This window comes from Platalea leucorodia (assembly GCF_965183815.1).
Source record: "Platalea leucorodia genome assembly, chromosome: 4".
In the NCBI taxonomy this organism is placed as follows: Eukaryota; Metazoa; Chordata; class Aves; order Pelecaniformes; family Threskiornithidae; genus Platalea; species Platalea leucorodia.
Window position 1 is genome coordinate 70,621,962 of NC_138826.1, and position 12,487 is coordinate 70,634,448.

Here is a 12,487-nt window from a genome sequence, read left to right on the forward strand (position 1 = left end):
CTCCCTCTCTGCGCGCCGCGGTGGCCGGAGGGGCCCGAAGGCCTCGGGGCGGTGGGGGTACACACACGACACACCCGGAGGACCGTTTCTCCCAAGAGCAGCTCTCCGCCGGCCCAGCTCCCTGAACCGGCCGCATCGGAGGGGGCTGGCAGGGCGGAGGGAGGGCGGCCCCTTCCCCTCCGGCCGAGGCGAGCCCGACCGCGGGGCTGGGGCCGGGCCCACGCCGCCAGCGCCACCGACGCGGCCGCGCCGCTCTCAAGATGGCGGCAGGAGCGAGCTGACCCCGCCCCCGCGGGTCTCCGTCCCCATGGCAACGCGGCGCCAGCGGAGGGGGCGGGGCCCCGCCGGGCTCTCGGCTGCTTCCGGGCTGGTCCCGGCGGTGACGTGTCGGCGGGCTGACGGCGGCGGGTGGCGGCGGGGGCCGCGCGCCAGGCGGCCACTTCCGGTGAGCCACGGGACCCCCCCCCCCCTCCCGGGCCGCCCCCACCGCGGTTGCCCCGGCGACGGTTTCGGTGAGGGAGGGGCTGGGGTCGTGCTCCTCCCCGGGCCCCGTCAGGGCGAACCCCCCCAAAACGGCCGAGGCAGCGCCCGGTGCCCCGCCGCCCCGGGTCTGCGGGGCCGGGGCTGAGGCCTCGGGACGCAGCGGCGTGGCGAGCTGTCGGCGAAGGCCTCGCCCCGCTGGCGGCCGGTGGGGTTGGATGGGGCGGTAACGGCCTCGGGAGGCCGCCGCCGCCACCGCCGCGGCGTGGGGCAGCGACACCGCGGCTTCGGTGCTGCCCAAGGATGAGCGAAACCAAAAGGCGGCTGCTAATTACTGTCCGAAATTAAATCGGAAATGAAACAGGGGGCACTTGCGCCTGGGGGAATAACGCGGCTTTTTGTGAAAACGAGTCGCGAGAAGCTTCGCGGAGCCTCCCGAGATGGGAGATGAACGTCAGAAAGTGACATAACCTGTGACGAAGTCAGGAACAAAATGGAGATGTTTAACAGATGTAGGGGGTAAAACTGTCAATATCTTCAGCAGCCGTGGTGCAGGTAGAGCGTGTGAAGAAGCAGCTTCCAGAAAGGACCACGTCTTGCTCCGTGCTTTGCAAACGCTGCACATGTGTGGGTTTGGAAACATGCAGCATTCAGACTCGAGGACTTTCTCCTGTCTCATTCAGAGCAGGGAATCAGAGATGCTTGACATGTTTTTCATCTTCGATATAAGAACAGAGACCACGATATGACATTCAAAAAAAAAAAAGGAAGGGGATCGACAAGGGTGACAGGTTGATTCTCTGCAGTTTTCTATTGAGATCACTGGTTTATTGGGGTTTATTCTGTTCTTTCCTCCCAGGGAGTTTGGAATAAGCAGTCTCAGACAAACAGGCTCCACTTAACCAAAACAATGTTTGCAGATTTGGACTATGATATTGAGGAGGATAAGCTGTGAGTATTTCACTTGTCTTTTCCTGTTTTTTTTACTAACAATAGAAATAGTCTTTGCAGCCAAGACCTAATGGGAGTGGATAAATTTACCTGCTCCTGACGTTGTGTGCTGAAGGGTCAGGCTTGCTGTTCAGTCCTGATTTCTTGCTCCCTCTGGGCACTGGGGATGAGGCATCGCTGTGCTGGTGAGCAAAGGAGAATGCTTTCAGTTGCCCTGCATTTCTGATTGCAAAGCCATGCTGACAAATCTTCTGTAAATTAGTGACCTTAGCCAGAAGAAAAAAATATTTATAATGGAGGAAAGATAATAAGAGGCAAGAAGAAATGGAGAGAAACTCTGGACTCCTTAGGTCTGTAAGGAGGAGAGGACTGGCATTTCCTGAGCAAGTAAAAGTTTTTATGAGATTAGCAATTACTTTAACATGGAGCACTTGTCTTGCATCTCATTTATGCTGTGCAAGTTTTCCTCTCGCTCCAGCACTGAGAGCAGATGAAACACTCTCCAAAACATGATAGTGTTTCCTCAGTGCCTAGTGGTGGATGAGGGCGTCTCTCGCACCTCTAATCCGTGCATGCAGTCTGAAAAAAGATAGCCGAGAAGGTCTTTCTGCTGGTCTGTGCTGATAGACTCTGTGGTGGAGATAATGTGAATTCAAATGTGCAGTGCCCGTTACGTTTCCAGTTTGTATCGACTCAGATACCAGAGTTGTCTCATACACATGCAGCTCTGCCTACCGTGCTCAGTTCTTCATTGCCACTTTCTCATCCTAGGGGGATCCCCACTGTACCTGGGACAGTGACCCTGAAGAAGGACTCTCAGAACCTGATTGGGATCAGCATTGGGGGAGGAGCACAGTACTGCCCCTGTCTCTACATTGTCCAGGTGGGCACTCGGGGAGGAAGGATAAACAGTCTTTGTAAAACAGTGTTGGCCTGAGAGGTGGAAAGCGTGGAGAGTGCTATGCTATTTGTTTTTCTCAAAGTGGGAGACACCATCTCACTTTCCTGTGAATAAGATTTCCTTACCCTAGTACCTAATAGGTGTGGAAGAATTAAATTAAGACTTCCGAAATTATCCTTCTCCTTGGAGAGCATGTCAGAATTCACAGGGGAATGGCGTGACATTCTCAACATCAAGAAATCCTACGCTTGAGGAGGTACGTCCTGGAGGCAAGAACTTCCTGAGAGAACAAGATGATCAGCCCACCTCTTAGTTAGGAAAGGGGAAAAACTGTGACTTCACCATGAACAAAATACAACTGAGTTAAATAGGAGGAATGTAATTGTCCCTTTTGTGTTCTTCAGCCCTGCGCTCACCTTTCTCTTCCTCTTGGTTCCAGACTACCTGTGCTCTTTCTCCTCTCCGCTAGGTATTTGATAACACTCCAGCAGCCTTAGACGGCACCGTAGCAGCTGGTGATGAAATCACGGGAGTGAATGGGAAGTCTGTCAAAGGGAAGACCAAGGTGGAGGTGGCCAAGATGATACAGATGGTAAAGGTGAGAGGTAGGAGGAGGCCACTGGAGCTTCTGGGTCGTGGTTTACAGTTTATTGTCCATTGGTAAAGGAAGCCACCGCTACTTGCTTCCAGCACAGTAGTTTTGGATTTGCTCTTTCTGCAGGGAGAAGTGACGATTCACTACAACAAGCTGCAGGCCGACCCAAAGCAGGGCAAGTCTTTGGATATTGGTAAGACTGGTTTCTTTCTCCCTAGAGTGTTAAAGTGACACGGAGGGGTGAAAGATTGGTCCCAGCTAAAACCAAAGTTCTGGTTCCATTCTTGCTCTTAACTCAGTCATTTTCAGATGGATACTGTCAAAGAGAATTACAGGTTTAAAAAAACCCTTCCCTGAGTTCTTGAAATAGTCTTAAAGTTAAATTGAGGCTTGACCGTTGTTGTGGGAGGCTTGTTTTTCTGTGCTGTCTTTAGCATGGATGATGAAACTCAACTAGATAATAATTTAATTTATTTATTTTTGATACGTGTAAGTTATGCTGATCTATTGAGAGTTTCAGCTGTACACAGAAATGCATCTATCAAAAAACAGTGGTTGCAGTTTCTCAGCTTGGAGAACAGTGATGAAATACCTATCTACACTGAGTTTTGTACAACCATAAATTTTATAGGAGAGAGGGGAGGCTTTATTTCTAAATCAAAGTGTGTGTTTTGAACTAAGCCTGCACAGCTGTCTCCATTATATGGTCTACCTTTCTCACTTTCCTAAAAAATCTATCTATTCTTTTTGCTTTCATTTCTTTTCATGGTGATTAAGGTGCTAATGAATTGACAGGGGTTCAGGAAAACAGTGAGGACTAAGATGGATTTCTGGGGAAAAAGAACCAGAATGAGTCAGAATGAGCAGTGAGAATATGGTATTTTCCAGATGTGCTGAACACTGTGGCTCCAGCTGAGTTCTTGGGAGCTGCAGGCACTTGGCACCCCTGCAAGTGTGCCTCTAAATAAATGTAGCTGGAGTCATCTGATTCCAAAGAGGCCATAATTGTCTCCAGTAATTTGCAGGGTATGACCACCAAAGACAGAAATTAATTCCATCAAGGGGTGACAAAAGGGTTTAACTAAGATCCAAAAGATAAAAGTAAGCAAAGGGATAACTTTGAGCATTAAATCCTATTTGTCTTGCTTTCAGCCTCATCTCCTGGCTTCAGTTGAAGTAATACAGCAAGTAGCATAAGCAAAGTTTAGTTCCAAATACCGTGACAGGTAGCTATTTTTGGAATAGTCTTCCAAAAGAAGTGCTGGAGCTCTATTGATTGAAGTATATAGGATGTGAGAGCAGAACAGACAGAAGATAGAAGAAGTGCTATGCACAGCTGGACCGAACATCTAGTTTCTGTGGTATTCTTTTTCTGCTCACTACCTCAATAGTGAGTTAAGTTCAGACTGGCCAGTTTATTCAATGCCTGAGAAGGTGGTGAAGCGTGCTAGTGTGCTTTTCATGCCCATAGAAATGACCCTGATCGTGGTTTGCAACTCTCTTTTGGCCTTTAGTATTGAAGAAAGTAAAGCATCGACTGGTAGAGAACATGAGCTCAGGGACAGCGGATGCCCTGGGGTTAAGCCGAGCCATACTTTGCAATGGTAAGTATTGTCCAGGAGGACATTTTCTTAAGGGAACACTTCCCTTTTGTGCTTACCAACTTTTTGTAGTTACTCGCATGTTCCACATTATTCCTTCGTAATTCTTTCCTTCTACTATACCTCACTGTTGTGATCGCCTCTGGCCTTCCTGAGTGATATATCCTGTCACTGGGGCCATTTAAAACGTTAGCTAAGGTCAAATTAATTTAAAGTGGGGATCCACTTAGTGAATGCTGATAGATGATGACGCCACACTGTAAAACTAGTTGGCAGTTATTCTAAAAGCTTCCCGTGTTGGACCAGGGGACAGGCTTTAGAGGTGAGAGAAGTTCGAACCAAAAATATGAAACTGGTGTTTTTCCAGTCGGTCAAGTCTTAACTGCGTCCTGGATTTGACTGTTGTAATTCTGTATTCTGATTCTTGTTTCCATTTAGATGGACTAGTGAAGAGGTTAGAGGAGCTGGAGAGGACTGCAGAGTTATACAAAGGTAAACTGTGTCTTCGTCAGACACCAGATGGGAGAGAGGGATGCCTCCATTACGTTTCAGTGAAGTGACTTCAATGTTTTTTCTGGCTTCCATCACAGGCTTGACAGAGCACACCAAGAGTCTTCTCAGGGCTTTCTTTGAGCTATCCCAGACACACAGAGGTAAAGAATCTTGAGTGAAGGGAGCAGAAATCTTTGACCTCCAGTTTCAGGGGTTTTAGTCAGTAATTAGATGCATGATTCCCTCGCTCCAAGAAAACTCAGTGTTGCAGAAATGAGCTGGGAAGGGCTCCTCTCCTGGCATTAGCGGTCATGGTGCTAACACAGGCCGTGTCTTTCACATGAGACATTGAAGAAATGCCCTGCCTACCTCTGGCCCTTAGGGAATATGTAGCATCATTCCCCAGCTAATTGCAATGTTATGGGAAGGAGTTGTAATATTGGAGGCAAGATTCTTATCCGGGGTCAACCTCTTCTTTCATCTGTTTGTATTTATTACCCTCATCCAGCATTTGGAGATGTTTTCTCTGTCATTGGTGTACGGGAGCCGCAACCAGCTGCCAGTGAAGCCTTTGTGAAGTTTGCTGATGCCCATCGCAACATTGAGAAGTTTGGGATTCACCTTCTGAAAACAATTAAACCGGTAAAGAATTTAACCATAGGAGTAAAGGGTATGGAGAAGAGGGGAACCTAGAAAGACAGAAGCCTGTCTTTGAAGGTGTGGTCTTAAAGATCATTCACTGTGGGAAGAACTGTCTTTGTCTGCTTTCCTTCAGGGAACTCTCTTCATGCAGAACCTAAGAGGTAACATAGTGAATATATCAGTCTTGCCCCTTTGACTTGTGCACACGAGTATATTCTTCTCCTTTTCATTTGGGGATGAGGGGGTAGTTTGATCAGTGTAGTCCCTAGAGCCCTTTCCCTGATATTGGTACCCATAATTAAAAGATGTCACTAGATTTGAAAGAGTTTAGATAAGCAGTCCAGGAACAATTTAAGGATTTCAATCAATACATTTGAGTGAAAGTCTCCAGCGGATCTGTCCACTTAGTTTAGCAAAGAGAGTATTAAATGTTGATTTGAGCATTGTTGGATGGACAATGTTGGGTAGTGGGCCTCTGAGTCAGGGAGAACGGTTTCCAGGACTAGTTGAAAATGAAACAAGATTATTTGGAAGAAGATGAATTCAGACTAGAGGTGAGGCGTGCATTTCTAATGCTGGAACCACTTGCCAGTGACTGTAGTGGATGCTCGAACCATGGCAATTGTGAGTCAAGATCAAATGTTTTCTTTCAGATACGCTGTAGTTAAAAAGAGTTAACTCGAGGCAGTCTCATGACATGTGCTGGTTAGAAGGTTGCACTTGATGAATTGTCGTCATGCTTTTTGGTCTTACATTCAGCAACAGGATGTTTCCCTTGCAGATGCTTACTGACTTGAATACGTATCTGAATAAAGCCATTCCTGACACAAGGCTGACTATCAAAAAATACCTGGATGTCAAGTTTGAATATTTGGTGAGCCACTCTTTTTTTCCTGCCCCCTCCCCCCACCCCCCCCGTGCTGGTTAAAATTAAGTTTCCTAGAATCATATCCTGAGGGTCACGTATAGCCTGTACAATCACAGGTCGACAATCCTTGCAAGAATGCATTATTTTTTCCAATTCTTTGTTTATTGCTGGATTACTCAGATTCAGACACCTGCTTTTGACCCAATAGTTCTCACTGGTAAGAGAGATCTCCCAGAACCCAGATGACTTATTTTCTACATGACCAAATTTCCTCATTTATTTGTAAAGAGTTCCTGTGCAACTTATGCTCTTGAACTCCCCTCAACAGCCTCAGAGTCCATATTTTTCAGGTAGTGTTGGATAGTCTTTCTTTAGCGAGATTAAACCACTGTCAAATCATGTTTGTTTTCATTTAGACCACGCTTTTTTTCCCCCTTCTCCATTCCACTCACCCTTTGTTTTCTACACCCCAAAAAATAGGGTAGGGTTGTTAAGTGTATCTGTTCTGTAGCTGTAGGAATCTGTTTCCTTTTACCAGTTTAGAGAAGTATTTGGAGCTGCAGCCCTAAGGCAAGTGAATATGGCAGCATCTCTTCCCACATCAATCCTTCCCACAAGTCACCTTTTTTCCCCCCGCTTTATTTATTGCCTCCTCATACTTTTCTGGTACTGTGTTTTCCCAAACAGTAGGTGAACATAGGATTTTTCTCTTACTTAGGTTATACTTATCTAAAGTATTTGCTCCTGTAATAAAAATAATAAGCGCCTTCTCTCTCCCCCACTGTTTTCTCTCCCCATCTTTTTCTGAAGAAATTTTCTTTCCACCTGGAATGTTTAATATACTCTGATCCCCCTGTGCTTTCCCCAGTGTCTCTAGCTGCAGCATTGACAGAAGGCTTGAAAAGGTACAACCCTATGGCTATGGGTGATAATGAAATTGCTTCTAGTTCGTAATATTTCCTTCTTGTTTTGTTTTTTGCCTTTTTTTTTTTTTTTTTTTAATCCTATGAAGTCTTACTGCCTGAAAGTCAAAGAGATGGATGACGAAGAGTACAGCTGCATTGTGAGTACCAGTACTGTGGGGATGACAACTGCATACGCTGTTTCTGCAGCTTCCCTGCGCACACTGCCTTGCGACTGCAAAAGCACTCCTGTGCCTGTGTGCACCCAAACTAGTGAATACATCCTAAGAATTACACACATTTGTTCTTAACATATTAGAAATTGGAGATCCTTAAATGCTACCTAGGAAACACTGCCAATAACTGTCATGAATCACTGGTGCTGTGGAATAGTAGAGGGACCAGACATCTCCTCTGCAGCTTGTTTGCTCGGTGGTTGCCTGTCTCGGCGTTTAAGTAATATTAGCTTGTGTAAGGAGGATTAAGGTGTTATCTTCACAGATTCCATTTGTGTGTAGTGTACAGCTTACCATTAATTCTGGATTTGTTTCTGAGAAATGGAGGTTTAGCTTCTCTAGCAAAATGCTTGTGAGAGCTGCATTGTAGTTGAGGAAAATTGATTAAAAAAGATCGCTCTTAACAATAGGGTTTTTCCTAAAAATAGGTAATTTAAAATCAGAAGACTTAAGAAAAAAAAAGTGGCAACATTCTCCAGTAACAGTTTTCTGTCTTGTTTAGAGTTTTACAACTAATCCTTAACAGCTCTCTTTAGGATAGCTAAAGGTGTCCCTTACCTGCCCAGTCTCCCTGCATAAAAGCAAGATCTTGTTTTATCCTAGGTATTGATCTCAGAGCAGGGATTTGAATTTTTGGAATGCCCAATTCCCAGTGCCAGGAGGGAATAAAACTTTCCTAACACAACATGTAATTGTATCTTTCCTGCTAAACGGGAAGGAAAGAATCCCAGTCTTGCCCAGCAGAGTAACATCTTTGGGTTTTGGCGCATGCAATGTGCGTTACGAAGCCATAGCCCATAACACAGATTTTTATGTATGTTATATTTACAGGTGCAAGAGAAGAATACTGGTTTGCTGACAGATGTAACCCCTTTCTCTCAAAACTTTTGTGGGACAACGTATAGATCCCTTCCTGCTGGTTTCCAGCGTTGTGTCTGGGTTGTTGTAGATACCACAGGGCTCCCTGTGTAGATGTGTAATATGTCACGCAATCCATATCAGGTGAAGCTTGCAGAGGAGGGCAGAACTTTTTGTGTGATTGATATAAATTAATATATCCCTGAGACCCTAGACTTGTTTGTTCACAGTGCCTGTCTTAATAGTTCAGATAAGAAGCCATTCCACTTCTCCATGCTGGGTTGAAAGGTGCCTGTCATTCTGTCTTTGCTTAGCAGTGATGCTTTTCTTTACTGTGGTTGGCATGTATTTGGCCTTCAAAATAGCCCCATTGACTGCCAGTCTGTTGACATGGCTCAGTGTTCCTAATGTTTCGTGCTTCCTGACCGCAGTTTCGGTGAGCTTGAGAGGGCTGTAATAACCCAAGGTCGTTGGGAGTCTGCATCGGTAGGCAAACTGTGTACAAGCACTGCTGTGGGAGTCTCTAAAATGTCGCCATGTTTTTGGCAGGCTCTGGGTGAACCCCTCTACCGGGTCAGCACGGGGAACTATGAATACCGCCTTATCCTACGTTGCCGGCAGGAGGCTCGCACGCGCTTTGCCAAGATGAGGAAGGACGTGCTAGAGAAAATAGAGCTCCTGGACCAGAAACATGGTGAGTACCACTGCTGTGTCCAGCACCTGAAGCGGTCAGGCAGGCATGGCTTTGGCCTTCATCTTCCTCCTTCGTCTCAGCTCAGAAGTCTTTGCTGAAGAACCCTTCTGTGGCTGTGGCCGAGACGTCCACCCTCAGAGCCAAAAGGGATTAACGCGTAGGAGACCGTAACTAATACTGGCAAGGGAGGCTTGATGACAGCCTTCACACTCTGCTTGCGAGGGGGGTTTTTGCCTGATTTGTTCCCAACTTGTCTCCACTACAGTGCAAGACATCGTGTTCCAGCTCCAGCGTTTTGTCTCCACAATGTCCAAGTACTACGACGACTGCTATGCCGTGCTCCGAGATGCCGATGTCTTTCCCATTGAGGTGGACCTTGCCCGCACTACTCTCAACTATGGGCAGAAGGACACGTACACGGACGGGGCAGAAGAAGAAGAAGGAGGAAGCGAGAGAGAGGGTAGCGGGAAGGAGGACGCAAATGGTGAAAAGCTCATTGATGATGCCTGAGTGTGCCGGCATGGGCAGAGGAAAGACTTTGCAGACTGTTACAAAAACATGTATTTCACGTGGCGATTCATCCTCTGTGACTTTCTGTGTATGTCCAGCCCGGGATTCCTTCTCTGTTTTGGGTGGGAATGGCTGGTTGGATTGGTACCAGCCTCTGCTTTCCTCTCTCTTCCCTTGCTTGTTTGCCTGGGTATTCCTCTTTCGTCCAGAGACTTCTGCTGCCCAACTCGGGTACTGAGGTGTGGGGAGGAAAATCCCCTACCGCACCGCCACGTGACTCTGTGTAGACAGGACGCTGCTGGGTGTGTGGGATGCACCACTCCCCTCTGGCACATGGAAGCCAGTTAAACATCTGGAGATGATTGTGAATGGCAAGAACAGCCCCTCCCCTTGTGCTGTGGGAAAGTGTTAGCACCAGCATTGTTTTCTTCACCCCACTGCTCACTGTCTTCAAGCTTCCCATTCTCTGACCTCTTTTAAGCTTCCTCTGTCTCTTCCATCTGTCCCCATGGGCTGCAGGACCGATTTTTGTAGGATGATAACTCGCACCACTCCCAGCTCTCTGTGCCACCGTTTTTAAGAAATAGGAGCAAGTCCGAACCGATGCCTAGAGCTGGTGGTGGTACATCTGATCTGATCACCCCCCACCCACGGGGCTGGGGGAAGCTCTCAGAGCAGGGGCTGGTGGAAGTAGTTGCCTGGCATGCTGAGCTGCTGCAAAGATTTGGATCTCTCTTCCCCTGGCTACCATCCTCTTCGTAGTCCCCGAGCTCCTGCACAGCTGGCGCTGTCTGCACACTACATAGCTACACCCCAAGGCTAGAATCCTGCAGGATGTGGCTCTGCCCTTCCCTGCGGGAAGGAGGGACCTGGCTCAGGAAGGAGCCCTCCTACTCTGCAGAGATGCCGAGGTGAACATACTGGTCTGAGGCAGACCGGTTCCTGGGAATAACGGCAAAGCTGCATGCATTTCCTTTCCATCCTTCTCTCTTACAGCTCCTTGCGATGGACAATAACTAAACGTGCTTCTTCAGGACGTGCAGCCAGTCCCGCACACTCTTTCCTTGTACAGGTGCCAGGAGGAGCCACCTTAGAACCGCAAAGGAGATATCCCATCCTTAAACTAGAGAGGAAAGACAGGAAGCCTTGTGGAGAGAGGAAGACATGGCCTGTAGGCCCTGTTTTTGAGGTGTTAAGTGCCATGGGTGCATAGCGTACCACCCCTACCACCCCCTGTTCTCCTCTCTGTGCAACCATTTTGTGCTGCTTCCGGGCCAGCTGGAAGCGGTAGCTAACACCCCCTTGCCCAGCACAAGGGAAGGAGGGAAAGGAAAACCAAGGTAAGTGAGGCTGCTTCTTTCCTCCTTCCTTTTCTCTTCTCCCTCCACCGGTGTGGGCTGATCCCAGATGCAGATGGCACTTTCTCATTTAGCAGGCAGCGCAACTGCCATGAGCGGTGCGCTTCTCGGAGGCAAGGGTTTCGACTTCTCTGTCATTGCATTCTACTGGTAGTGAGAGAAGTTATTTAAGGGCATTAATTTATGATCGAGTTGTTTGTTTTGTTTTGTTTTTTCTCTTTGATTTGTTTTTGAAGCTTCATCATCTCTCTGGGTGCCTGGAAGAAAGCCACCCATGGTCAAGCTGCTCTGCAAAATTTACACGGACTCTGATATACTGACTGTTGTCTCTAATAAAGAAAAATGTGACATTTCATTTCCTGTCCTTCATGGGTTTTCTTTAGAGATTTGTTTGCTCATCCTCCATTGGTTGTAATCTTAAAATATAATGATGGGAAGGTGGGTGTCATGTGCTGGCCATTTTTTTTCTTGCTCATACTGGTGGATAACCTCTATGCCAAGCTGCGGTGGCCACCGCAGCACAAGTTTCCAGAGGAGGAGGCCGATAAATGCTGTAGCAAGGCCAGTCCTCCACGTAATACCAGCTTCTCCGCATCTTGGCTTCCCAGGGGAACACCAGCCTTGTAAAGCCACCGGTTGCCTCAGTCCTGCCCGGTGGCATCCTTGCACCCCTCCAGGGCCAGCTTCTCCGCGCAGCTCAGCTGTTGCATCACAAGCTTGAGCTGATGCTTAAGTCCCTGATCCTCTTTCAGAGCTGTTTGTTGTGCCAAAATACGGAGCAGTTAAGAGGAACAGGGAAAACGCTTCCGCAGAGCCTGCCTAAAAGCCGACCACGCACAGTGGAAGGCAGCGTAGCCAGGTTTTTTGCCACCTGACTGGTGGAGGGGAAGGAAGAGGGCTGGGTATCTCACAGCACCGTCTGCAGCAATATCTCGTACCCTAAGGGCTTTTATGTGCTTTTGTGAACCGATTTAAGAGCGGGAGGCTTAGTGGGAAATGTTGACTGGTGACAAGGAAACAGAGGGGACCTTGTTCGAGTGACCTGCCTGGTGCTGACAAGGGCGGTTGTTTTCACGCTGTGGACCTTGAACCTCTGGGAAGTTGTGAGCTGCTTCCCGGAGCGGGTATTGGTGACCATGGAGGACCTCCGGGGGGCGGGAGGTGGGGTTGCTGGGGAAAGAGCTGCGGAGCAACTCGGTGGAGCCGAGCAGAAAGTCCCTGCTGTGAGTGGCTCACAAGAGCTAACAACGATGGCGTTAGCCACGGTGGGACAGGGCGCAGCCCCATGGCGTTTACCTTCTTCCCTCCAATTTCCAGTTCTTGTGTCTCTTCTTAAACCGACATTCTTCAGCAGCTTTATTTTGCTCATCGTGTACCGCTCTTCGCTTGGGAGCATCTA

At 47.9% G+C, this 12,487-nt stretch overlaps 1 protein-coding gene across 1 annotated transcript; it reads left to right on the forward strand.

Annotated features, from left to right (window-relative positions):
• The first annotated feature begins 378 nt into the window (after positions 1–378).
• Positions 379–11,403, forward strand: PICK1 (protein interacting with PRKCA 1). The gene is made up of 13 exons (XM_082310363.1): positions 379–445; positions 1,340–1,431; positions 2,203–2,314; positions 2,802–2,930; positions 3,054–3,120; positions 4,442–4,531; positions 4,967–5,020; positions 5,119–5,181; positions 5,529–5,662; positions 6,444–6,536; positions 7,543–7,593; positions 9,076–9,220; positions 9,486–11,403. The coding sequence occupies exons 2-13, from the start codon at positions 1,391–1,393 to the stop codon at positions 9,728–9,730; spliced, it is 1,224 nt and encodes a 407-aa protein (XP_082166489.1). The 5' UTR covers positions 379–445; positions 1,340–1,390; the 3' UTR covers positions 9,731–11,403.
• The last annotated feature ends 1,084 nt before the right edge of the window (positions 11,404–12,487 follow it).

Excerpts from the sequence above, each read along its gene's own strand:
- PICK1 (XM_082310363.1), top strand. The coding sequence starts at position 1,391 with ATGTTTGCAGATTTGGACTATGATATTGAGGAGGATAAGCT. Across the intron at positions 2,315-2,801 it reads CCTGTCTCTACATTGTCCAG|GTATTTGATAACACTCCAGC; the intron begins GTGGGCACTCGG and ends CCTCTCCGCTAG. Across the intron at positions 2,931-3,053 it reads AGATGATACAGATGGTAAAG|GGAGAAGTGACGATTCACTA; the intron begins GTGAGAGGTAGG and ends CTCTTTCTGCAG.